Below are 26,299 nucleotides of genomic sequence, written 5' to 3' on the forward strand. Positions count from 1 at the left end.
AATCTTCAGGAGTGCTGTAAATGTTAGAATGGGAAATCAAGAACTTTTCTAATGTAGCTTTTTATCTAATCGTTGTAATACTTCTCCAGGTAGATAATATTAGGTCCATATATAAGGTGAGAGTTGCAGAGGTTAAATACTAGTGTACAGATTGTAATTGGCCCAGTCTAAATTTGATGCAGATTAGTTGGACTCCAGAATTTTATTCCATGATAGTCTATCCATTCCCTACATTGTAGCCAGAGTTCCATTTTATAGAAAATGTCTGAGGTCACATTATTCCCTGGATTAAGAATCTTCCATTAGCTCCTCAATTTCAGCTGGCTTAAGTCCAGTTTCTCTGGAAGAGCATGCAAAGACCCTTCAAAAGCTGTGCCGAATCTACCTTGCCAAACTCCTTTCTCATCAGTCTTCCCGCTATGACTTACCCACTCCGTGCCTTTGCACCTACAACCTCAGCTGGGTGTGTCTTTCCCATTCCTTCCCTGGCTTACCAAGTCCCGTACCACCTCTCGATTTCAAGGCCAAATGAATATCACCTTGTCCATGAAGACACTTGGATTTTTCTAGACAGGATCTTTCCTACTCCTATTATACATTCATAGTTGATTGTTTATACCATAATAAAAGTGTGCATTGCTTTATTACCTGTTTTTATATTATCTTGTGTCTGTTACTTCCCTGAGGCTGTGGCTTCCATGTGGACATGAACTGGGTATCTTACCATTATATGCCTATGTTTTCATACAGAATCTGAGCATATATAGTAGGCTAGATAAATTTTTATTTTAAAAAAGACCTTTATATTACTAAGAATCTTATGTACTTTTCACAAATGAGTTATTAACAATTGAGGAATACAAATTTTAGTTCTGACAGTTGTGCTGATCTGCTAATGGACTGGTTTTTTAAGACATTTTGACATCACAACGGCAATTTTTATATTTCACAGAAAAATGTTACTTTACTTTTAGCCCTATAATTTCACTATCATGGCATTTAAATGATGAGAAGTCATTATTTTAAAAATGTGTATATCTATATTATTTGTGAACTTTAACAGGCCAGTGAGTTCTGAATAAAGCATAAATCACAGTTTTGTCTCAATGTGACCATTTTAGTTTTGCCTTTTTAAGTTACCTGACTTTAGTTACATAGACTTTTCTGAAAGATATTAATACCATTAATTGTTAATTTTCAAGAGGTAGCTACCTATTGGCATAAAATTGTCGACACATAAAAAAGATTATGTTGTGGTATTGTCCAGCTACTTTTTTTCTTCCCTTCCCTAAGATTTGAATATTTGAGTTAGAAATCCTTTCTGTTTTGGTGGTTTATTGCTTTTTACCTCTTCATGGCAGAGATTCTGGGCAGAGTCCTGCCTCTTGATTGCCAGTTGGAACACTTCCATCATAAAAAATCATTAAGCAACAAAATGCACGTGGTTCCGTGTTATGGCGCGGGGCAGAACCGTTCCCATCGGCAGGTTTCATGCTACTGGTATATTTACATGCTAAGGCTGGAAGTTTGTGGGAAAACCTGTCCTAGAAAGAAGCAAAATGAAATTAAGCATACTTATTTTAGATTACATGACTAAGGTAATTATATTTTAGGGTCATAAGCAAGCCTATTTTCAGTCAAAAAGACTTTAGGGAGAAGAAAGAATTCAGGAAGTGTTTGAAGGATGGTAAAGGAATGTCTTAGAGGAAAGGAGAAGGGAAACTATTCCAGGAATATGGCCTAGTTTTTGAGACAGAGGGAAGGGTGGTGACTTGACTGAGTTTCAGAAGTTGGCACAGCAGAAGCTCCGGAAGGATTAGATGAAAGCTGTTACGGGAAACATGGCCATTCAGGGTCCCTGGCCAAAAGCTTTGAAGGAAAATGAGAGGGTGTTTTTGCTCGTGGAGTACAGGGCTAGCTCCACTTTTTATTTCTAAAGGTAATATATTCTTGAAAAATTTTTAAATGTAGAAACATATAATAATAAAACCAAGATTATCCATATTCCCAAAAGGCAGAGAGAGATTCTGGATGTGTTCTGAGGAATTTCTTACCAGACTCTCTCTCCTCCATCCATTCTATAATTGTATGTAATGGTTTATTTAAGAGGGGGGCCATGACATGGTATATATTCTCCATTGCATTTTCATTTTTAAATTTTTTGGCATAAGATTTCAAAGCACTTTCCTGTGTCAATGAAAACTTTCCAGAATACTTTTAATTATTGTCTATTATTCCCTTCTATAAATGTGCCATGATTTCTTTAACTTTATTTACATTATAAATAAAATGAGAGTAAAAAGTCTTTGCATCTAAAGCTTTGCTACATGTATAACGATTTCTTTAGAAAGGTTTCATGGAGTAGAAAATCCTCAGCGAAAGCATCGTCACGTTAGCAAGCTCTTGACAGCTATTGACAAATTATTTTTTATCGAAGTCTTAAAGAATAAACCTTTTCATAGTGCCACAGGAAAGGTTATATGAGAAATTGCTAAGCGTGTTGGAGGCGAGAGAGAGTTTACAGTGTTACCCAGTGGAAAAATGTACAAGTCAGTGTGTAAATGGTTGACGTGGGAGATAATGTGAAGAAATATAAGGTTGGATGGACAGGAAAAAAAGGAGGCTGGGCTGCTTATTTGTTTTTCATGAAAGGTCCTTCACAGGCTTACTGGGTGTAAAATGTTTAACTCAGTCTTGGAACAGGGTTTGAGAGCAACAAATGGTAACCCTTAAGGTCACATGCTGTGGAGGAGCTTGAGTTCACGGCTCCCGTTGCTCCTCTACCTTTTTCCGGGAGTGAGTTTTCCTCTGTTGTCCTCTTAGTCCCTCATGGATAAATGCTGATACTTTTTGTCCCTCCTCATTGGGTTGACATGAAGCTTAAAGTAGATCATGTGCCTCAGCTCTTAAAGTGGTGCCCGGCACACTGAAGGCTTTACTAAATGGCCTTTCTATACTTGCGTGGCTCCTCTCCCGTGTATCAGTTAGGGATCGTCTGGTTGACAGTGACCGAACACGCAAGCCAAAGAAAAAAGCCAATATGTTGTGTCCAATACCATGTTTGTGTCAGATGGGAGGGAGAAGGCCACTTGCTTTGGTCTTTTTATTGGACTCACTCATCTTTATAGGCTCAGCTGACTTTAATAGCCCTGATGCTAACACTTCTCAGGCATTTTCCTTTTTTTTGATGATCAGAAGGTGAATTGACACTTGTACCTATCTTGGACAGGAATGATGGCTGCTTTTCCATCTGTAATGCCCTGAACATAATAAATGCTCAATAGTTGCGGAAAAAATGAATTCCAGAGCAGCCTCCCTTATGATTAGTGCGGACTTCATGTCTCTTTCCCTCTAGAAATTAAAATAACAACAACAACAACAACTTTAGTGTTTTTCTACTTGATTACCAGAATGTATATCTTATGGCGGAAGTATTAATATTAATAAACCCAGATTGTAGGGGAAAATATCAAGCCATAATGTGTCTTTAATTTTTTTCCAAAGATACATAAGTTCTGAGATGTCATGTACTGCATGGGGACTATAGTTAACAACACTGTTGTATATTTGAAAAGAGTCCACTTCAAAGTTCTCATCACAAGAAAAAAATTGTAACTATGTGAGGTGTTAGACATTAACTGAGCTTATTTTGGCAATCATTGTGAGGTATACATATACATCAAATTTATGTTGTACGCCTGAAACTGATATGTTATAGGTCAGTAAGTCACAATAAAACTGGAAAAAGGTATTTTCAAAATGAATAAAAATGTGCTCTCCTTAATCAATTGTTTTCTCGACCTGTAGTGTTCTGTATTCTAATATACTATAAGAATATTACATGAAAACTTTGAAATGAGAAAGGTAAATGGGTTTACCATTGTCCCATCACAATAATGTAACAATATTTTTGTGCGTTTGTTACTTTCTATTCTTTTACAGCTTTTTTTCTTCTGAACTGCCTTCTTTTGTTAAAAAAAAGATGTCAAAACGAGCTTGTCTCATAGATGTTAGAAAAATATGATTTTCAAGGTAAATTCTAGAACAAACTTAACCTACCTCCATACATATACCGATCTGCAATACAGTAGGAGCCATTAGACCTATCAAAATGCAAAGGTTAAAATCCAGATAGTATTTACAAGTTTTCAGATGATTGATAAGCCTATTTAAATGCCTATAGTTGTCCTTTCATTAAAAAACAAATCAATTAGCATTGTGTGGCCCATGATGTAAAAGGAGGCATTCTTTACAGACAAGAAGAGCAGGTATAATTCTATAAAGAATACATGGACTGAAATGGGACCCCTAGGTGGCTCAGTCAGTTAAACGTCCAGCTCTTGACTTTGGCTCAGGTCATAATCTCAGGGTCATGAGATCAAGCCCTGGGGGTGGAGCCTGCTTAAGATTCTCTCTCTCCCTCTCCCTCTTTCCCCCACTTCCCTGGCCGCTCGTGTGTGTGTGTGTGTGTGTGTGTGTGTGTGTGTGTGTGCTTGCACGCACGCACTCTGTCTCTCTCTCTCAAAAAATAAATAAGAATACATGGACTGTTGATGTGAGTACCAGTAAGAAATGGGAGAAAATTAGTTCCATATTTAACATTTTGCCTGTGTACAAGCAAAGGCACTCACCGTTTTGAGCTGAACAGAAAACACGATGGTTATTTTTGTAAGGAGCCAATGGCTTTATGGCTTTAAAAAGATTTTGTTCAGATTATGCAAGTATATTCTAGAGTTATTATATAAAAATTGGTACAAATAGAAAGTATAAAAAAACAAGTTTCCCCCATGCCACTATCTGAAAACACCCATTGTCAACATTCAGTTCACTCTTAGTACCTTAATTGACTCTCGTTGCTATCTATCCCTCTGTGCTGTTTGGATGTTTTTATGTACATGTAAGCCTTTTATAATAAAACAATAGTGAAAATAAATATTTTGAGAGAAAATATTAGTATAACCATATTATATAATTTGGGATTTTTTAAATAGATTAAGTCATATAAAATTGCTGATATTTAGCCCTTTCCAACCTGCAAAAATGGCAATTTCATGTGTTCAACTTAATAATTGCAGTAGGCTTGCTTAGAAATCTTGAAAGCCTGCAGGAGAGAAGGAATTTTATGTTGTTCATAGTTGCATTCGTAGGGCTTAAAAAAGGTTCCTGGAGGGTGAATCTAATCTTTGTTATGAAATATAGAAGGATTGATACTGATAAAAAGCATTTTATTAAAATAGAAGTGAAAATCATAAGAAAATAGAAACCTTTTTAACAGCACCACAGAGAAAGTCAATTAAGGAACCAATCTGATTCCAGTTGGTTCAACAGAATTGGCTCTGGTGAAGCTTAGTCAATGAAAATTCATCAGTGTCAATACAAACAGGTTACAGCCTCAGTATTCATAAACACGAATGATAAAGGCCCAAGTGTCATACAAGGGGGGAGGGGAAGTGGTGAAAACCTGAACTCAAGTTGGGAAGGTCTGTGGCTACTACAGAAATGGATGGCTTTAGCTTAAACTCAGCAACTGGTTTTAAAGCCACATTTTCCCATTCACCCGAACTGTCTATACCTTGTCATAACTACATACCAGCTGTCAAATATAATGCATTGCTTCATTGATTGTCACTCAAAATAAGATAATTTACATTACTTGTTTGATGCCTGTCTCCAGTCTTTTAACCTGGGAGACATTCAAACTACTATCTTTTTTTTTTTTTTTTTTAGATTTTATTTATTTATTTGAGAGAGAGAGAGGGACAGTACAAGCAACAAGTGGGGTGAGGGGCAGAGGGAGAAGCGGGCTCCCTGCCAAGCAGGGAACCCAACTCAGGACTGTATCCTGAGCCAAAGGCAGCCGCTTAGCAGACTGAGCCACCCAGGCGCCCCCCGAACTTCTATCTTTAAAGTGGTATGTCTTACACCACATTTGGTGGGGAGCTGTCTCTGGTGAAGGCATTGTGGAGGCCTAGGCTATGGGCTCTGAAGACGCATGGTCCAAGTTTAAATCACAACTGTTTCATTTACAAACATGGGACCTTGGACAGGAAATCTAATATCTCTTTGTCTTGTCAACAATTAAATCTCTACTTTCAAAAGTTGTAATTAAATAAATAGTAAAGATGAACTTGTGATCATGGGCATTTGCACATAGAAGCCTCTGATTTTCAACCAGAGCCATGGTTATTATATGAAACATTTCAGACAGTTATTGAATAAATGGCCCAGATCCTAGAATCCTAGAATTGGAGAGTGTCAGACCTTCCAAATCTACAGTATCTCTGTGCGTTTTTCCATGTGGTTCATCAAAGAGAAATCAGCCCAACATTCAAGAATTGATTTGGTTTTAACTTGAAGTTCGTACTGAGGTTGGTATTGAAAGCTAATTTTTGGTAAATCCTGACTTTCCCCCTATTCACCCATTTTAATTTCCCTGTGTTCATTGCTATCTTCCAGCCCAGTAAAACTAGTCTTGACAACACAGTAAAGGAAATAGGTTTAGTCTCCTTGACACAACCAGACACAGTGTCACAGGAAGATGTGTTCCTCATGCATATGCAACACTGCTAATTCTTCTTTAGGAAATAATCACATGTCAGGACATGAAACCTGAGGCCACTGCCCTTATTTAATTAGGCAAGAGGGAGCTTGCACATGCCTGTGCATAAAAAATAATCGCTTAATGTAACTGAATATTGATATTTGGTATGCCCTTTTCCCAACGAGACAGCATCTAGAAAGATTGAAAGATGATTTATTCTAATACAGTTTGTGCAAAGGGGACTGGGTATGTGCCACCTTGCAACTTCATTATAAATTTCATCCCGAGACCCAATTAACAGGCCTGTTATTCTTTTATTAAAATCACTTAAAAAAAACTAAGGCAGCAAGAGTTTTTATGATACCACAGAGCCAGCAATGAAATCAGTTGTGCCCGTGAGCTTCTTGCATTTTCCATGTGTTCCTTTCCTGTTGAAGTCAGGGGCTGAGGCTCGTGATGCTAATGGGGCACTGCTGGGTCTGAGGGGAGAAGAGCCCTCGGATCCTGAAGAGAGTCTCTCTCTCTCTCTCTCTCACACACACACACACACACACACACACACACACACACACACACACACACACACAAAACCCCCTCTCTGCCCCAGGGCTCAGCAGAACATCACTTCAAAGCTTATCCTTGCCGAACTCGAAGCCCAGTCAGGGAACATGTCAGTCTTCTCTGACCCATCAAAATTTCTGCCATGTTGGGTGGGGTCCTTTCCCTTGAGGTCAGGGGCTTTTAACTTGGGGTCCATATGAAGTTGACATTTAGGGGGTCATGAGTCCCCTGAAATGATTTCTGTACTTCCCTAGGAAGAGGGTCGTGTGCCAGATATTTTATGTTCATGATTGAGAAAAGGCTAAGAAACAGATCTATTCTAACTTTGCTTTGATCTTTTGAGACCAAAGGGTGTTGGAAGGAACTTGGTCTTGGGAGTCAGATAGATTTCCTTGTGGATTGTCTCCAGTAGATTTTAGCTGTGTAGCCTTGGGCAGGCTACAGAAACTGAACGTCCAGTTTCTCAAATATAAAACAGGGTATAAATGCCTATTTTAATGTTGAAATGACAGGTACACTATACAGAGAAATAAGTGCTAATTTTATTTTTTTCTTTCTTTCCTTGAATGAAATGAAATCAAGTATTTGTTCAGTTCTGTTTTTGGCCAGATTTTTCTAAACACCCATGATGGTGTCTTGCTGGCACTCAAATGTTGTTTGGATAGATGGTTGAATGGATGGAGTGCTTGGCTTAGTACCTAGATGAAACCTCTGTCTGCTTTCTCAAAACACTTATTTTCTAAGAGAGATCTTGGTTCTATAAGATCTCCCTCTAGGAGAGAGTTTGGTTCTGTCAAAACCCTTAGCTCCCTCTCTTGTGCAAAATCTTTCTACATACCATGCCAAGATTAGATCTTATTATCCTGTGTGGCAAATCATGATCTGTGCTGCCTTTCTCTGTATCAGGGCTGGGCAAACTATAGCCTATAGGCCAAATCTCGTCTATTGCCTGTTTTTGTAAATAAAGTTTTATTGGGACATAGCCATGCTTATTGATTTATGTATTGTCTATGACTGCTCCTGTGCTATGGCAGAGTCAAGTACTTAGGACAGAGACAACATGAACAGAAAACCTAAAATATTTATTACATGCCTCTCTGTGGAAAGTTTTCCAACCCCTGATATATTATTTGTACTCCTTACTGCAACCCTGCAGGACTGGTCATCAGATGCCCTTTTTATGGATTGGGAAGTAAGACCCAACAAAGTTAAGTATCTTGACTGAGATCATACAATTTATAGTAAGGCTTTGAATCCAGGTCCATGTGGTTCCATAGCCCATGTTGTTTCCACTAAACACTGGCATCTTTCAATTCAGCCCACACCTAGCCGAACCACTTACATCTTTCAGTCCTGTCCGGTGACCATGACTAGCACAGGGAGCAGGCCATTCAGTGGTGTCCCCTAGAATCATGGTGCAACCTGGTGGCCCTGGCATTTGTCCATAACCTGGCTCAGGTCTGCAGTACAAATCAGTACAAATGTGGAAGTAGATGAGGAAGTGGAATGAGGATTTCAAGGACTATTTCTGAAGACGGCAGAACGATATGAGTCTGTAGTTGTTTGAATGCAAACATAGTGTGGCTTCCCAAGGGTTGGGAGGGTCAGCATTTCCAGAGTGTCCTTGTGGCTGCCGAATGTGGCCTCTCCTCTCTTTGGGGCCCTGGGTGGGCAGTGTGTGCTACTTGTGCATTTTCAGCCCAGGGCCACTGAGCAGAGACTTCCCTTCCTCCAGGCTATGAGATCGTGAGGGTTTGGGATCTCCATACCTGCTCACTGGTCCTGCGCCTTCACTGGCAGATCTGACTCCAAATGTGAGCTGAAAGTTCATTCCCATTGAATGAATCTTGATGGAAATTTGATGTTTCAAGGGTTTGCAGATGAGATTCTGTGGTTCTTCTGTTAATTCTCCATCTGCCTGTTATTTCTACTGCTCAACATTCACGCTTCCAGTTAATTGTTCTGGCTTATAAGCTGGTTATGATTAAAACAAAAAAAAAAGAAAACTTGGAAACAATCAGCCACTCCTGCTTTAATTGACTGCATAGCAGTGTTTGCCTTGGGATGGTAGTGAAGTCGGCAGTAACGGTACGGTGACAAAATTCCAGCCCCCCAGCCGGAAGTAACACAGTTGCGTAATTTATCCACCTGTCGCAGGATGTGTCTAATGAAGAATGGTTGCAGTGTTAATCGATTGTCACGTAAAAATGGCTATTGTAGCATTGGGTTGGTGAGGGGAGAGGTGAGAAGGACTGGGAAGGCTCATGTTCTCTCTGATGGAGTCTGGCTTTGTTCTGTCTTTGTGGCCAGCAGTAGGGAGGGTCTGTGACTCTTGCTTCATCTGTCACGGAGCTGCTGATGGAGGATCCATAGGAAAGCGGCAGAGCTGCAGGGTGATAGGAAGGAATCAGAGCTATAATTAACTTGCTGTTTCATTGTGTTCTACAACAGTGACCCGTATTTCTCCAAAGACGAAATCTTATAGTCTCACCCTGTAGCTTTCATACTCCATGAATCTCTCAGTTTATGCTGAAAATAGAAAACAGATAAAAATGAGGTTGCTGTGGTTTAAGTGGGGGCGGGGGAACCTGGTAAAATGAAGTTAAACATTCCATTTGTTGTGCCACTGTAGCTCCAGGGGGAAATAAGAAGTTGATTAAAATTCTTGGATATTGTTTAATTATTTAGAGTGAATGTTCTAACAGAAAGATTTTTTTTTAAATAGCTCTTTTGGTTTATTCCTAACATATTTTAGTGCCCAGTTATTTTTTTAAGCTTTAAAATATCCAAGGACCTCTCCACACATCTTTTTCATCTCTCCCATGGCACCAGGTACTTCTCATTGGTCAAAGCTGCTGATATTTATATTCTGCCTTGGAAACATGGTTATTGGGAACCCATCACAAAATTCAGCTCTACCTGTTGGAGACTAAAAAGCAAATTTAAAAATTTAAAAATTATAAATGATTGTTGAACATTTTGAATTGGCGAGAAATTGACAAGTTAATAGAATTTCAATTTATGTTGATGAGGCGGAGTAGTAGTGATGATGCATTCACTTTGTAGGTGAGAGAGAGGTGTGAGCAAGGCACACGCATGGACCGGTGAGAGTCCCGCCATGTAATAATTTGTGCATCAAAACAATTGGTTGAGGGTCCTTGTGTTGGCTCTTCCTGCAGCCAAGGCAAGTGCTGATATGCTGTCATTTCAGCACAGATTTTTTGCTGTGTTTTTTTAAAGTCCATGTGCATCTTTATTATCAGTTATAGTTTTCATGTGTGTGTGTATCACAGCATTTGGGAGTGGGTGTGCATAAGGCTGTATCACTTGACTGCCAGCTTTGCTGAGCTCATACGTTGTCCTTATTTATGTGTTTGCCAGGGAGAAATGCTTGCTTCCTCTCCAGTTGGCTTTGGAATCCAAGAATGTGAAACTGGCCCAACATGCCTTGGCAGGAATACAGGTATGGTGCAACCAGGTGACAGAAATTGACAGGCTACTTTGGCATTGAAAGAGCAATTACTTCACATTTTAAATGCTAGCTGTTGATTGAGCTAGGACCACAATTTGATTGAACTAGGTAATAACCACAGAGGATAACAGAATTTTCTTATATTTACCAGCATTTCTCTGGGCGTAGGATTAGCTTGTTGAGCATTTGTCGTCTGACACTGATTCCCAGCTGAGCTCATACAGAAATGAAATATTTCGGGGGATGTCCAACTTCAGGAGGGCAGAAGATCCCAAGAGAGACACCTCAAGTTCTGTACCAATCAAGATCTTATGTACGCTCAACATCTTTGGTTCTGTGTAAGGAGAATTAATAGTAAACCGGAAAGATTTTGTCTTGTTATCTATTTCACAGTTAGGTGGGTGAATGAATTCATGTGTTTTGTTTCCAGAGCAAGAATGGGAGGAAAAAAAAAAAATTGGCCTAATCAGAAAGGTCAGATTGCTTGAACACTTTCCCTTTCTGAGCATTTGTTCATTTGTATTTTACACCGTATAGAATAGGTCTAATTCCAACAATGCAAAGGTGATGACTATATAATATATTGACTTTTAAGTGGCTTAGTTCCTAAGTGACAAGCCCGTGGGGTGTATTCAGGGTGGCCATGGATTGGTGGCATTTGTCAGATGTCTTTTCACATTAGCATGTACTATTTCATCCTTTCAGTGTTTTTCTCATACATACAAAAGAGAATACTATGGCTCTTCTTTCTCCAGTGGATTGAAATTAGAAAATATGTTTTAATGTGCATTAACCCTAGACCTTTTTAAACGTTGTCAGTGTTATTAAAAACTCTTTGCTTTCTCCAGGGTGACTGGGCCAACCATGAATGTGAATGGGAGTTTGTTTCGATCTGCTATGTATGTTCCCTTTTCTCTAGTATTGTACAGATTTCCCTTTTTTTAAAAAAGGATGTATTTATTTGTTTATTTGAGAGAGAGAGACAACAAGAGTGGGGGGAGGGGCAGGGGAGAGGGAGAAAGAATCTTGAGCAGACTCCCCGCTGAGCATGGAGCCCGGTGTGGGACTTGATCCCATGACCCTGGGATCATGACCTGAGCTGAAATTAAGAGTCAGCCGCTTAACTGAGTCACTCAGGTGCCTCCCATTGACTTTTTTAACTCCCAAACACTCTAAGCTTACAGAACCATGTTTTCAAGGGCTTGGTTATCATGTTAACTCCAGTGACTTGATGGGCGGTGAGTTTTTCTCTTACCACCCGGTTACTTCCCCTGAACTTTCACACTCTTGTAGGGCTTTCCAGCCCTTATCACTTTAAGTAAAAAAAGATTGTATGTAAGCTTAACTCTCGGGTGCCTGGCGTGCACTGCGTGATAGTGAAGAAAGTCTCTTTTGAGAGGCTGTAGACAAAATGTCAGGGAGTCCTAAGGAGGTTTGAAATACTTGTTTTCTTTCTTTTTTTTTTTTTTTTAATGATTTTTTATTATATTATGTTAGTCACCATACAGTACATCCCTGGTTTCCGATGTAAGGCTCGATGATTCATTAGTTGTGTATAACACCCAGTGCACCATGCAATACGTGCCCTCCTTACTACCCATCACCGGTCTATCCCATTCCCCTACCCCCCCTCCCCTCTGAGGCCCTCAGTTTGTTTCTCATAGTCCATAGTCTCTCATGTTTCATTCCCCCTTCTGATTACCCCCCCTTCTTTATCCCTTTCTTCCCCTTGAAATACTTGTTTTCTAGATCTGCAGTGACATTCCACTAAAAGAGGGGGCCCTTACACAGGACGAATCAGAATTCCAAAAGTTCTTCATGGCTGCAAGTCTACGCTCAATGCGACGAGGACAGATTTAACAGGGATAAATATAAAATCTTACACAAGGGTCTCAAAAATTGACGGCCTCGGGACAGAATGGGAAGAATAGCTTAATTGCAGCCCTTGTGAATGAGAATTAGGGATTTCAGGGTGAGTCAGCATAGAATGTACTGTGACTTACAACTAAGCTCATTTGATCTGAGAATATAATTAAAGTTATGCATTGCTGTTTTTGGGCTTTGGGTTTTAGGCAATAAACACATTTAATTATCTCACATAACTAGAATTCTAGAAGCAGGCAGTTCTAGGTTTGGTGCGACAGCTCAGTGGTACCACCAAAGACCCCATTTATTTTTGTCCTTCCCTTCTGCCATCTTAAACATTTTTAAGATGTTTTTTTAAAGAGCAGTTTTAGATTTACAATAAAATTGAGAAGAAGGAAATTTCCCATATGCCCCCTACGCCCACCCATGCCTAGCCTCCTCTATTATCATTCACCAGAATGGTACATTTCTTACCAAGGATCAGCCTACAATGACCTATCTTAATCACCCAAAGTTCATAGTGTACCTAGGGAGCGCTCTTGGTTGCATTATTTTTTAATGTCAGACCACCCCTTAAAGTGTGACATTCACTCTGGAGGCCACATTTTAAGCAGGAGAGTATCTGTGAAGCTATCTCGCACCAGGAACGTTTGAAGATGCCTAAGGAGGTTTAGTATGGAGAAGAAAAGACTTAGGTGGACTTCACAGCTGACTTCTGATATTTTAACTTAGTCCTTGTGGATCCAGGAAAAGATGAAGGAGTAGGAGCTCTAGGGAGGGTTTTGATACAATCTAAGACGGAATTTTATAAAAAATGAGAGTTGTCCCCTCACAGAAAAGAACTGTGAGATGTAATATCTCCTGAGAGACCTCATGAAAGTGAACGTCATCTCATTCTGGTTTTTGTGGGATTCATTTTCTGATGAAAATGCATTCAGATTTGTGAGTACATGAATACTTCTTGGGTAAATGACAGTTCACGTTAGGAAGTAACAAGGTAAATATCCAAAAAATGACCTTGTTGTCAACAAGACCTTCTCCTTTCCTGTGACAAAGCTACGTTCGGAAAGGGTGTGTGTGAACGTGACTTTTGTAAGGCGCTAGATTCCCCTGGGCACATTCATCCTCCTTCTCCACCGACCACATAACCTTTATGGTTGCCATGTTGTTCAGAATGAATTATCTAATAGCAGCAAAAAGTCTTTGCCCTAACTGTTTGTGAAAGGTTTGACGTGTTTTTCCTTTTTTGTTAGCGCATAGCATGATTTCTTTCTGAATGGCCTCCATCTACGTGGCTCCTGGGTACGACGTGTTATCCTCAGTACATACTGAGACACAACAGACTAAGGCAGCAGGGGAAAGCCTATCTGTGATCATTGCCTTGTGCCTCTTTACAGAAGCTTCTGTCAGAAGAGAGGTTTGTATCCATGGAAACAGACTCTGATGAGAAGCAGCTGCTCAATCAGATCCTGAACGCTGTGAAAGTGACGCCGTCCCTCCATGAAGACCTGCAGGTGGAAGTGATGAAGGTTGGTTTGACGTGGCTGCCTGTTTGCGTCACTGGGACAGGAACAGACTGACCCCCTCCCCCACCTCCAGCCCCTCATTATCTTGGAAACGCCTCTGTATTGTGGTCATGCTGGCTCCCCCTTCATTTGGAATGTATGGTTATTCTTGCGTATGATCCCCGAGAATTACCTGGATGGTTGAAGAGAAATGACAACTAGGGAAAAAGCTAGAATTTCAGTAAATCTGTATGATTTTTGGCCTGATCCCTGCATATCCAATGTAGTTAGGTAATGTATTTATCGCTTTTTGAGAGACTATACGTGAGTAGGTCCAGCGTCGGGTAGATCTGGTCATTCTGGGTATTCGGCCGCCTGTTTCTGTTAAAACAAAGCAGTGACCTAATGATGTTTTCACATATACTAAGGGTTTTAGAAATAGTCGGTTTAGGGTCAGGAAGACCATCCTTGGGAACCACACCAGAATCACATCTTTCTTGTGTGTCCTCAAATTATGGGAACCTTGTCTCCCACATTCCAGTTACCACTTTGGGGGATGGCATCTCTCCCTCCCCTTTCCCTCTGCCCCCCCCCCCTTGGAGGATCACCGTGATAGGGAGCCCTTTATGCTGACTCTGAAACGTGTCCTATCCTGTGAATGAACCGTGAGTTGAGCAGAAGAGGATTGAAATCTCTGCCCCCGAACAGCACCTCGGTCAAAGCAACACAGCTGGAGCCACTGGGCTGGCTTTTAATAGCACCACCTATTCATTTTCTCCTGGAGCAATAAGTATAGAAAAATACTTAAGAACAGTTGGTGTCCTATAGTGGTTGATTTCTTCCGGGAAATGCACTGAAGGATTTTTGTCTTAGATAAGAGACTTCACTCCTATCGGTTTCACTTTCTCTGTTCAGAAAAGCTGATTTCAGTCATGACATTTTCTTAATGCCCTGGGCCTATCCATAGCCCCTAGTTGGTGGGTAATTTCAATGCAGTGATGATGAGCTGAGACCCTGAAGCCAGCTTACTCACTTTCTAGTTGGATGTCCTCAGGCAGATTCCTAAACCACTCTGTGCCTTGGTCTCCTCATCTGTAAAATGGGGGAACTAGTAGCACCTACCCAACAGGATTGTTGCAAGGATGAAGTAAGTGGTACCTGTCAAGAACTTAGCACAGTATCTGGCATAAAGCAAGTGCTCTCGGAGTGTTAACATATGCCTACTGCTTCCTACCTGCTGCTGCTGAGTCATACTCTCAGTGGGCGCGTCTAGGAATAACCTGTAGTTTTTTTGAAGATCATGTATTTGAGAGAGCAAGAAAGAGAGCACGAGTGGGGGGGAGGGGCAGAGGGAGAGGGAGAAGCAGACTCCCCACTGAGGAGGGAGCCCGACTTGGAGCTCAATCCAGAACCCGGGATCATGACCTGAGCTGAAAGCACATGCTTAACCATCTAAGCCATCCAGGTGCCCCTAGGAATATTCTTAAAGTAAACCTTGAGAATCCCCGAGCTAGCTGATCTTGAAGATCTCATTCGTCTTGAACTTTCTTCGATTGTGTAATGTACAGGTTTGCCTTGTCCTCTGACATGCGTTTGGCAGCTGTGCGTTCATAGGAGCTGAAGAGTAACCACTTCTAGAACTTATTTTACTTCTCCACTTCCTCCGTGCCGCCATTGAGAGAGACAAGGCCCGCTGCCACGTTAACCACTTTTGTGGCTTCCAAGACCAGTCTGTTGAGTCGTTCTGGTATTATCAGGTCTCCATATACTGGAGGGTGAGCTGTGGTGTCACGCAGAGACACACACCTCGCAGACTCACATTCTTCTGGAAATTCTCCCAGGAATGTACCTTTTTGTGGAATACAGGAATTTGTATTAAAAATTACAAGGAGAAAGTACCTATTCATCTAAAAGTCTTGGAGAAGCAGGATGTTCAATGGTTATGTCAACAGTTAACACCTGTTTTGAAAACTTATGCCTGCTTCCTCGTTCCAGCCCAGCAGTGCCTTCTGCTAGCCTTGCTGAGGACAGGAGTTGACACATGTTAACTCTACTTGAAATCCTGGAAAGCCTATCTTAATGGACTTTCTAATGACACCATGATAGACCATTGGTATTCGTCGTTAATGCCTGGGAAGAAATCAGGCATTGTCAGAGAAAGAAAACAGTTATTTGGCCTGCAAGTCTTTAAAATTAGATTTCCACAATGCTTAAAAAGAGAAGGGCCTTTGCCCTATGCTATTATTTTTAACCATTTAAACATTGGGATTGGAAAAAATATTTCAGTTCACAACAAACCTAGCCTTCAGCTAATTTCTTTTATAGTATACTTTTATTTTAGACCAACATTTTTAGCCAAGCAGCTAGAATATGAATGACGAGATAACTAACTATACCTTAGAGTGATATTATTATTATTAGCATCAAGTGGGACTTCAGAGCTGGTGGTCTGATTGTGAGAGCCCACAAGGGAGAACTCCATGATCGTTTCTTATTTCTGACATTTAGATTATTTGGGTATAAAGACGTATCCAAATTATAGCATTTCTGGCTTAGAAGTAATAATGGTGTTTATACTATTTCTCTATGCAGGAAGAATTTCTGTGATAACTTTAGTCACCTTCAGAAGCGTGTATCCTTTTACCTTGGATGCTGTAATACTTATAATGGGCCAACCAAAAATTCCCAAATACACCCTTGTTTTGTTAATATCATTACCACATTAAGATGATTTTGCCCCTTGTCCTCCCCAAAATGATATTTAACAGATAATTGCATGAGCCCTCAAGGAAAGGCTGGATTCCCATTTCATATGAAGGGTATATTTATTCTTGGCTGGATTCCCATTTCATATGAAGGGTATATTTATTCTTGATGCTTCTATATAACTCATCCTCATGATAAATGATCTACACTAGGTATCTCCTGTAAAAATCCTCTAGTCGTTTTATATAAATATTTTGTAGGTACTAGAAAATCTTTTAAAGTGAGATATGGTAGGCATTTTCAAATATCGGTACGCCATTCAGGAGCGATAAAGCTGCACCGAGCAGTTTTTATTTATGTCTGTCCAGCCACAGCACCGCACATTTTTATGACAAACTCCAGGTGCTATTTTTTAAGAAGCTGTGCCATGCATTTTACTCACATATTGCTGTCTGGTAGTGTTTATAAACACGAGAAATTGAACCCTGTCACACTCTTAAGAGTATGTAACAGTTGTATGACATTCCTGGAGAGAAAATAATATGGTTTCCTCTCTTAGACGTTTCCCTAAGATTAGACAAACTAACTAACAATGAAACTCAAGATTCCAAAGGGAGTGTTCTCATTTCGAAAGAAGGCCCTAGCCTTTCAACTGGATTGTTACAGAAAAAAAAAATCAATGATGCTTGTTCCTGACAAATTAAACAGGAATGAGGTTAGGTCACTTAGTCTAAGATCTGTTCTGCACGCTTTTACTATCTCACAGCAAGGGGAGAAGAGGCAATTTTGACTTATGGAAATGGCCATGGAATCCAAATAAAAATTTTATAGCTTGAGCAAATCAAGTATCAGGACCTTAGAATCAGAAAGAAGGTTCCTCTAAAGATAGATCACCTTAGTAATGGATTAGTAGACAGCAGGGAGCTACTTAATATTTAGGTTAAACACTTGTCCTCTTTGGTAACATTTTCCCACGGCGGGTGCCATTTCTGCAAAGGCCATGCAGACTCCCTAGTAGCCGGGTGCGCAACTAATGACTTCTCCGACTAGAGCAATTAGGACTTTTTTCCCCCTTCTTCCTGAGAGATGACCTTTAGAGAGGTTCTTAGCTGATACAGCTGGCTGAGTCTTTAAAACTGAAGGGAATTGTGGCTGGCCTTCTGCTCCATCAGCGTGTGGGACATGTGAGCAGCCTCTCTGAGGAGGGCAGCCGGCTTTGTGGATAAGGAAGGATGTGATACCGGATACTGAGAAAGCATTTGATGAATGTTCTGTTATTGGATATTTTACTTCGTGTGCATCTCTAGGTAGTAGAAATGATATTGGTGGGATACTTTGCAATTTCTAAAGGAGAAATGACAGGGGCTGATAATTCATTTATTATGTATCAGATGCTCTGGTGAGTACTTTACGTTCACACTCAGATCATACGTCTAGTAAAATGGCGGGGCCGGTATTTGAACTGTAATGCAGCTGGAGGCCAAACGTGTGCTCTTAAGTAGCGGGTTAGGTCGCTTGCCTTCTGAGTCTGTTCTAAAAGCCGCGTGGGTGGCAGTCATTACAATCCCTATTCGAAAGATAATTGAATAGAGAAGTTAAGTTACAAGCCAGTAAGGGGCAAAGTTAATAGTGGCCCAGAATCCTGTGTGCTCTTGGCATCTTCCATGACCGCGCATTCTCTCACTAGTTTCAAGACCTAGATTCAAATTTGAAGGAAGAATCAATGCCTCTTTCCCACCAAATTAGCTAATGGCTTGGTGTGTGTGTGTGTGTGTGTGTGTGTGAGAGAGAGAGAGAGAGAAGAATCGAGATTGAGATCAGGTTGGGGGAAGGGAAAGAGAACGCCATTTAATGTTGAGGTATTTTTATATTTTACAACAAAAGCCAACCAAACACCTACAGAAAATACAAAGAGGAGTGACTGATGGAAAAAGAGCTGATGGCTATAGAGCTGATAGACCAAAGCTTCAGGGTGTCCATTTAGAACTCTGGTCCTACAGTGAGAAGGAGAGAGTGCTTTTAAATTATGTACCAGCAACGCAGTCAGTGCTTTGGTCAGGGAGAAAGAAACAGGCCAATGGAAGGACTGTTTCTAAATCCCTCTCAATCATGTCTTAATGGAGGTCTCTCATATTGGCTGTTTATCCAAATGGTTAGTTTTGATGCTCATAACTCTGGGCATTTGGTCTTCCGGAGTGCCTCATGCAAGCAATGATCATTAGTGAAGTTTCAGGATGAACTGGTTAAATTGTCTTGCCTTCTCATAACAAGGAGAAATCCCTTCTTAGTCTAAAGTTACTGAGACACTTTAGAAGATCGGCAGCAATCTCTGGTATTAAGGAGAAATCCACTGTTTGATGAAAAATGTTTAATTTTAATGTACCATTGTTAGAGATTGATCGGACTTGTTTGCAAACATACTATTTCTGTAATTAATGAAGAGAAGCGTCTAAAATGTGTAGATAAGTAAACGGTTCTTAAACCACCCCACTTCCCGCTGCTGAGATTGAATGATGATCATCTTTTCCTACTTTGTACGCACATTGATAAAATTCTTACTAAGTTTTTCTCCCATGTTTCTTTACCCTTTGCTATGACTGCCTTAGAGAGACAATAAAAATATATGAAGAAGTATGGGGCAAACATCAAAAACGTAGAAATGTAATTTTCCTTTAAATAGTATGCATTATTTTTGAGATGAAGATATTTTCACGTTATTTTTTTTAGTACCACAATTTCCAAGTGCCATGCCATTTGAATACATTTGAGAACAATTCTGCTAAGTGTTTTACAAATTTTCCTCATAATTTTTTTTAAGCAAGTACAAATGGAGAGGTCTTCACTGTTTACTGTGGATGTTCTAGAGTTTCTAGTAGAGTAGGGAGATCCTCCAATTATTTCAGTCACTTATTCCTCAAATATTTTATTGCTTCTTGTGTGCCAAGCACTATGCAAGCCACAGAAGATCTTTGGTGAAGTAAATGAAACCAAAACCAAACAAAAACAGAGTCTGTTTGGAGGCTAGCGATGGAGATAGAAATCAATGAAATACATAAATACACATAAATTGTGATAAATACAATGAAAGAAAAATCTAAGGACCTGAAAGTGTATTTCTTATAGTGCCTGATGGAGGGCAGATGAAGAGGAGGACAGAGAAGGCTATTCTTAAGAAGTGACATTTATTTTATTTTTTTTAAAGATTTTATTTATTTATTTGACAGAGAGACAGCCAGCGAGAGAGGGAACACAAGCAGGGGGAGTGGGAGAGGATGAAGCAGGCTCTCAGCGGAGCGGGGAGCCCGATGTGGGGCTCGATCTCAGGACCCTGGGATCACACTCACGCCCCGGGCCGAAGGCAGATGCCTAACGACTGAGCCACCCAGGCGCCCCAAGAAGTGACATTTAAAATAAATAACATCTAACGTGGTGTGATGAGCACTGGGTGGTGTATGCAGCTGATGAATTATTGAACACTACATCTGAAACTCAGCATCTGCATGTTGGCTAATAGCATCTAAAGCATAAGAATCAGGCAAGAGGATAAGGCTGGAGAAAGGGAAGAAAAAATTGTTATATTAATTAGAATTCATTTCAGCTGAAACAGGGAAGAAGTTTATTTTCATTTTTCATGGACTTAGGTCAGTATTGGCTAGACCGTGCGATCTGAAATCCTTGTTTCTGGAATTTTGTTTCTCTGCCTTGTGGTCCATGATGGTGCCCCATCCCCAACCAACAGTTCACATTCCAGCCACCGGACGAGAAGGCACTTCTGCTTATATCCCATTGGCCAGATTTCAGCTGTATGGCAACTTTCCATTGTAAGGAAGGCTGGGAAGTGTAGTCTTCATTTGGGCAGCCATGTGCCCAGGGTTCCGTTCTTGAAAACAAGGGGATAATGTTGAACGATAACTGACAGTCTTCCACAATCACTTGTCACATGGGGATCACAGTCTGGCGTATTTTCCCCCAGCAAGAGGCAGCTGGCCCATCATCCCCTCCACTATCTTTCTTCCATTGGGGGAGAGGGGTTGCCTTGCATTCAGAGAGGTAGGAGCTTAGCTAAGGCCCAGGGGGCTACCTGCAGTGGACCCTTTGAGGAAAGTGCACATTATAATCTCTCCATATGTTAATCCTAAACTACTGGTCCAGGCATGACGGGAAAATTTCACTAGTTAGTGCAAACTAATTACATGTTTTAGGGTTGTTTTTATCCCTTTAGTGCCAATCAGAGCATCTGGCGCATGGCTTACTAATTGCTTGTTAATTTAGTTACTGACTGATGGAGAGGAGAAGGTTCAGTGGACCACCAGGGTAAGCGACAAGCAAAAGGAACTGACCTTGTGATTATAGGTGATAATCTGGGTGAGTTCACAAATGAGAAGGATTAACACAGACTCACACTTCAGAATGGAATTAACCTCACCTATCATCAGATCCTTTTTTTAATAGGTAGATTGAAGCTGTAATGGTCCAGTTACTTGGCTCAGCTTACACAGTGGTTGGTAGGGGGGTTACTTTTTCAACCACTTATATTTTTCTGGAAAGGCTTTGTAGCAAGGCTAGGAGTTGATCTGGTCTCCAGATGTGTGACATTGGATAGGTGGAGAAGAAAACTTTTCAGACTTGTGTTTACGTTAACTGCAAGGTCAATGTGAGTCATATGGCTTCTGGAAAAATAATGAAACCTAATGAGAGAAGAGCAATCTCTGGCAGTAAATAGGAACTCACTGAGGAACCTTTGTGTTCCTCACATTGTGGCCAATGTGTCTGTGGGAGTAGGGGATGGCATAGGGTAACTGTCCTATGAAACAATCATTAGATTCTATTGTTTTTTAACTTCTTATTTTTTCTTCTTTTCAAAATATCTGGTAGCAGAGTGGTAAGGGCGCAGCTTCTGGAGCTAGAATGCCTGGTGACCTTGGGAAAGTTACCTAATTTATCTGTGCCTCGATTTTCTGATCTGTAAAATGTGAATAATGATGATGCATACCTCCTAGAGTTAGTGTGTCTTAAATGAGTTAATATGAAAGAAGTGCTTACAACAATGCAGAGCAGGGGGTTGGTGTTAGCTTTCATTTTTGTTGCAGTTATTAGAAAAGAATATGTGTAGCATAATAATAAAATGAATACCTCTAAACTCATTCAAATTATGAACCAAAACATTAGAAATACCTTTGCTTTAAGAGTTTCTTGTTCCTATCTCTTTTCTTCCTCCATAGCCCTGCCTTTTATACAACCTATAATGGTAATTTTCTTCAGTAGTAATGGAAGCGTGTGTATTTCATCGTTTATTTCTGATTCTTAAAAAAGGCTTCATCATATGTACTATTGTTGAATTGTAGTTTAAAAGAAAAATTCTGTAAATTCTGATTTATCAGTTGTCCAGCGAGGTATATTTAGGGTCCTAAGCATTAGCCATGATTCCACAGTCTACAGAAAACACCCCACCATATGCCAATAAATTTGTTACATCCTACTAGGCAGAATTCATATGATTCGGATATTCTAGAAGAGCTTTATAATTATTAAATGTTTAACCTATAGAGAATCCAGTTGGCTTTAGCCATTTAAAAACTATCTTGAGGAACTTGGTCATGTCCATAAGCATTAATTATAAAATTATCAAAAGCCTCATGTGTATATGAGCAGAGACTATCTGAGATGAGATGCCCATTCTTGGAAAAGCCTTGAGAGAAAAAGAGAGAAGGAAGGAGTAAAGATGTTATCTGGGACATACTGATGAAATTTACTTGTTAAAACCTCAGCTGTGAGAGTAGATCAAAGTAGTTTGCTACAGACTAGCCTAGAAAAAGACAATTCCTTGAACTTTTCAATTTGTTTTCTTTTAGACTTATTTTCATTGGTTTGTTTAGTGAATGTATTTTTGTTACCAGCAATATATAAAACTTGGTGGAATTAAAAGCAATACGTTCAAAGGCGAGTGTTCATAATCTAAGAGGAGAGAGATAACGATGTATGTTGTCGCAGAAGTGGAGTTGGAAAAATTTAGGAGGAACCACATTGAGCTGGGTAGATCAGCATTTCAAGGAGGGGATACTATTTGAGTTGGAGTTTGAAAGGTGTCTGGAATTCGGACAATTATATTGGGAGGGCGGGCATTCTTGGTAGAGAAAAGCCCCGTGGATGGGAAAGCATGGGCTGTACACTGGGATTACTGAAGGCGGGTGAGCCATGAGGCTGGAGGGGAGACTGGAGGAGATTCTCTAGGGCCTGGTCAGAAGAAGCAGGAAAGGGACTCTTCCAGAGCTGGGTGTTAGACGTTGAAGGTGCGGGGGAAGAAGGAAGGGTTTTGCAGGATGCTCTGGAATCAGCAGGACCGAGTTAGAGGCACTGGTGGACCAGCTTATTGTATGAGCCTAAGCGAGAAGTCCTGGGGATATGCATCAGATTGGTGGCAATAGGAAGGGTCCTGTGCAACTCTGTGCAGACAGGTGCACCCACCTGCACCGAGCTGATCTGCAGGGAGAGAAGCAGGAGCAGCGGTGCCTGGCAGCGGACCAGATGGTAAGTAGGCATGGGAAGGAAAACCCAAGGTGATTACAGGACGAGGAGCCAGAGTTTCTGACTGAATGGTGGATTTTAAGGGGCCAATTTAAGAGAGAGAGAGAGTGAGTTCACATTGTCAGATATGAAAGAATTGGAATATCTTTAAAGGATAATTTAAAGAAATACAAGTAGCTTAGCACTTGAGGCTTTCCAAAATGGAAGAAAGTTAACTGTAAATCCCGTAAGCATGACTGATTTTTGTATATGTTTCTGATCATATCTATTTATATGTTCACAGTTATATTATAGGATTTTATTTCTTTTCACTTTAGATTATAAACATTTCCCACGTGGCTATATTTATTCCTTCTAGTATAATTTTAATGGTTGTATAATTAGGAATTTTAGAGGTGGGGGAAGTGTTAGCTGTTTGCCGTATTAGAGACTTACTGCGGTTGACGTGATTTTCATGGAATTGTGTATATTCATTGGTGATGTTGAGAAGTTGAACCTTAGGGATCGAAACTTGGAACAAATGTTGGCTCCAATAATAGATCTGTGAGGCTCTCGTTAGAGGGAAGATTTGCGAGAGCTTGCCAAGGGAGAGAGTTTGGAGGGAAGAATAAGAATGGTTTATTTATTTGTTCAAGGTGAATTAGCCAAGCTCATTATAATTTAATATTTACAAAAAAATTTTTTACAGATATCATTGGTACAGTATTTCCTAGAATTAGGTGTGAAAGGCATATTGATAAATATGAATGACTATCAGACTTACTACTAGTGGCAACAAATCACAGCCAGAAAGGACACGACCATATGCCAGTGAATAATTAGAAATGTTTTCCAAACTGGGTACTCAGGATCACTAGCAAAATACTCTATGGACTAAAAAAAATCTCTCAGAGTAGCCATTTGCCAGAATGTGGGCACACTGAACCAGAAAGTGATTTCTCAAATTATCTGTCACCTCAGCCTACGATAAGTCAGTTTAAGTCCTAAGGGGTAGAGGCTTCATGTGATATAATAATTTCATTTATTTTCTTTGAATCAAAGTAAAGATTGGGGTTATAGCTCAACTACCTCTTGTTACCTTCAGCCTGGGATCTCTGAAGCATAGTGAAGGATCAACGGGTCATCCCAGATGCCCTCTGAAAGTCCTGGATTCTAGCTCCGAGGCTTTTGGAAACAGAGTAATGCTGTAGGGGTTCTCCGCTATATTCACAGGGCGTGTGGGGGGGTGTAAGTGATCTAAAATGGTGGTTCTCAACTGGGGACAAGTTTGTTCCCCAGAGAACATTTGGCGATGTCTGGAGACATTTTCGGTTGTCACAATTGGAACTGCCACTGTCTCCTGGGGAGGAGAGGCCAGGGATGCTACGTCCTACAATGCTAAACATCTTATGAAGCACAGGACTGCGCCCCACAAAATTATTTGACCCAAAATGTCCATAGTATTGGGGTTGAGAAACTTGGATCAAAATAAGAAAAAAAAGTGCTTATTTTGGGCCACCACATTTTAAATTTAGATAAGAAAATGTGCCCTGACGTTCTGTATGTAGTTTGTGACTACCCCCATCCCACTCTGAAGATAACAAGTTCTGCCGTTCTGCCGTCTCCAGAAGACGGAGTCTGCTTTGTTGCTCGTGTGTGGACACTGAGGGAGTCCGTTTCTAGTTCATGGCCAAGGTATACCGTCAGCAGTCCACACCCTGTAAGGCTGCATGGGCAGAGGTGGGGCATGCCCTGAACTGAATGGAAAGACATTTGGTGGCTCAGAATTCCCATGCTCAATGCTAAAGTTCCCATCCTTGTTTTTGCCGTATTTGACGGAGCTAAAAAAAAAAAAAAAAAAAAAACACCAACGGGAATGTTTCTAAAGAGAAGGAATTATGCAATCACTTTTAGTTTTATGAAGCTTCATGCCAAGATAGAGGAAAGTCCAGAAGGAAATGTGCATTAAGGAACAAAGTTAGATTTTCAGCCAGAACCAGAGCTGGGGTTTGAAATGCACTTGGCATTAGGAGTCTGAAGACAGTCTGCTCCTCTCCATGCACCAGGAAAGGCAAGGCCTTCTGTGGGCTGTACTCAAGGTTTTAGTTACTCTTTTGAGCTCTAGTGGATTGTGTTTGGTTTGATTTATAAATAACATCTGGTATTTGGCAAAATGAAACTACAGTCACCTCAAGATGCACTCATATGTAAATTAAGATGATTTTAAGAGTTGAAGAAAGAGGAACAGAAGAACTCCTTATTCATTCAATATGCCCCTGTGTCCTCAGTGTGCCTTGACTCCCCCGAACCAGCTCACTTTTTGAGGGAACCTGTGTCATCTTCCCTAGGATTAATTTATTGTGTGTGTTACAGCGTGTTACTTTAAAGATCCATGAAAAGACGAAAGCAGCATTACAGCTAGTATGTTATGAGTTAGACCCTGAGAGCCTTTCCCAGTGTGTTTTCCCAGGTTCAGTACTATATGCCCAACACCAGCACTAGATCGGAATCCTAGTAACCACCCATAAATATTTGTTGAATACTTGAATGGGAGCCTGAGTAACAACGCAGCACACAGACGTAAAGCAGGCATGCGGTCGCTCTCCATTAAGGTCACGAATCACTTCTTCACTCCAGTATTTGCAGAAATGGTCCTGGGGAGGACTCATTCTGAATCCTAAACCTTAGGCAAGTTACTATTTACTGTGTTGAGTGTAAAAGGTAGGTTCTCGGTGGAGCATAGTGGGAGATCTCAGGGAGGATGTTCCAGGTGCCCTCTGGTTAGTAGAGATGATTTTCTCCCTGTCCAGAGTGAGGTCCTGCCAGGTGGCTGGACATCCTCAAAGGAGGCTTACAAAATTCTGGTCACCCTAACCAAGTCATCAGAAGCTCTAAGATTCTTATCTTACATGGTTGCAAAATCTGCCATTAGCCAATCATATCAACCTGACCCTGGCATTCAGATGCCCAGGGTAGTTTTCTTCTGTATGGCTGGGCTTCCTGACACGTTGTCTACACATTTTACAACAACCAGGCACGAAGGTGCACAGTCTCACCGAGACTCTCTGAGAGTCGTCACTCGTGTGGACAGCGCATAGGAGGGGGTGAGTGTGGGCCAGGACCCCACACCTGCCGGGGCCTGGC

General features: G+C 40.6%; 1 protein-coding gene across 3 annotated transcripts in view; it reads left to right on the top strand.

Annotated features, from left to right (window-relative positions):
• The window catches only part of ARFGEF3 (ARFGEF family member 3), a 171,950-nt gene that overhangs the window by 31,617 nt on the left and 114,034 nt on the right, over positions 1-26,299 (top strand). For all 3 annotated transcript variants that reach the window (XM_087865521.1, XM_045814723.2, XM_087865522.1), the window contains exons 3-4: positions 10,484-10,565; positions 13,838-13,969. In XM_087865521.1, coding sequence (XP_087721647.1) covers positions 10,484-10,565; positions 13,838-13,969 — 214 coding nt within the window. The remainder of the gene's footprint in view (positions 1-10,483; positions 10,566-13,837; positions 13,970-26,299) is intronic.

This window comes from Ursus americanus, chromosome 11 (genome assembly GCF_024610735.1).
Source record: "Ursus americanus isolate L20-20 chromosome 11, mUrsAme1.1.p, whole genome shotgun sequence".
NCBI classification, from domain to species: domain Eukaryota; kingdom Metazoa; phylum Chordata; class Mammalia; order Carnivora; family Ursidae; genus Ursus; species Ursus americanus.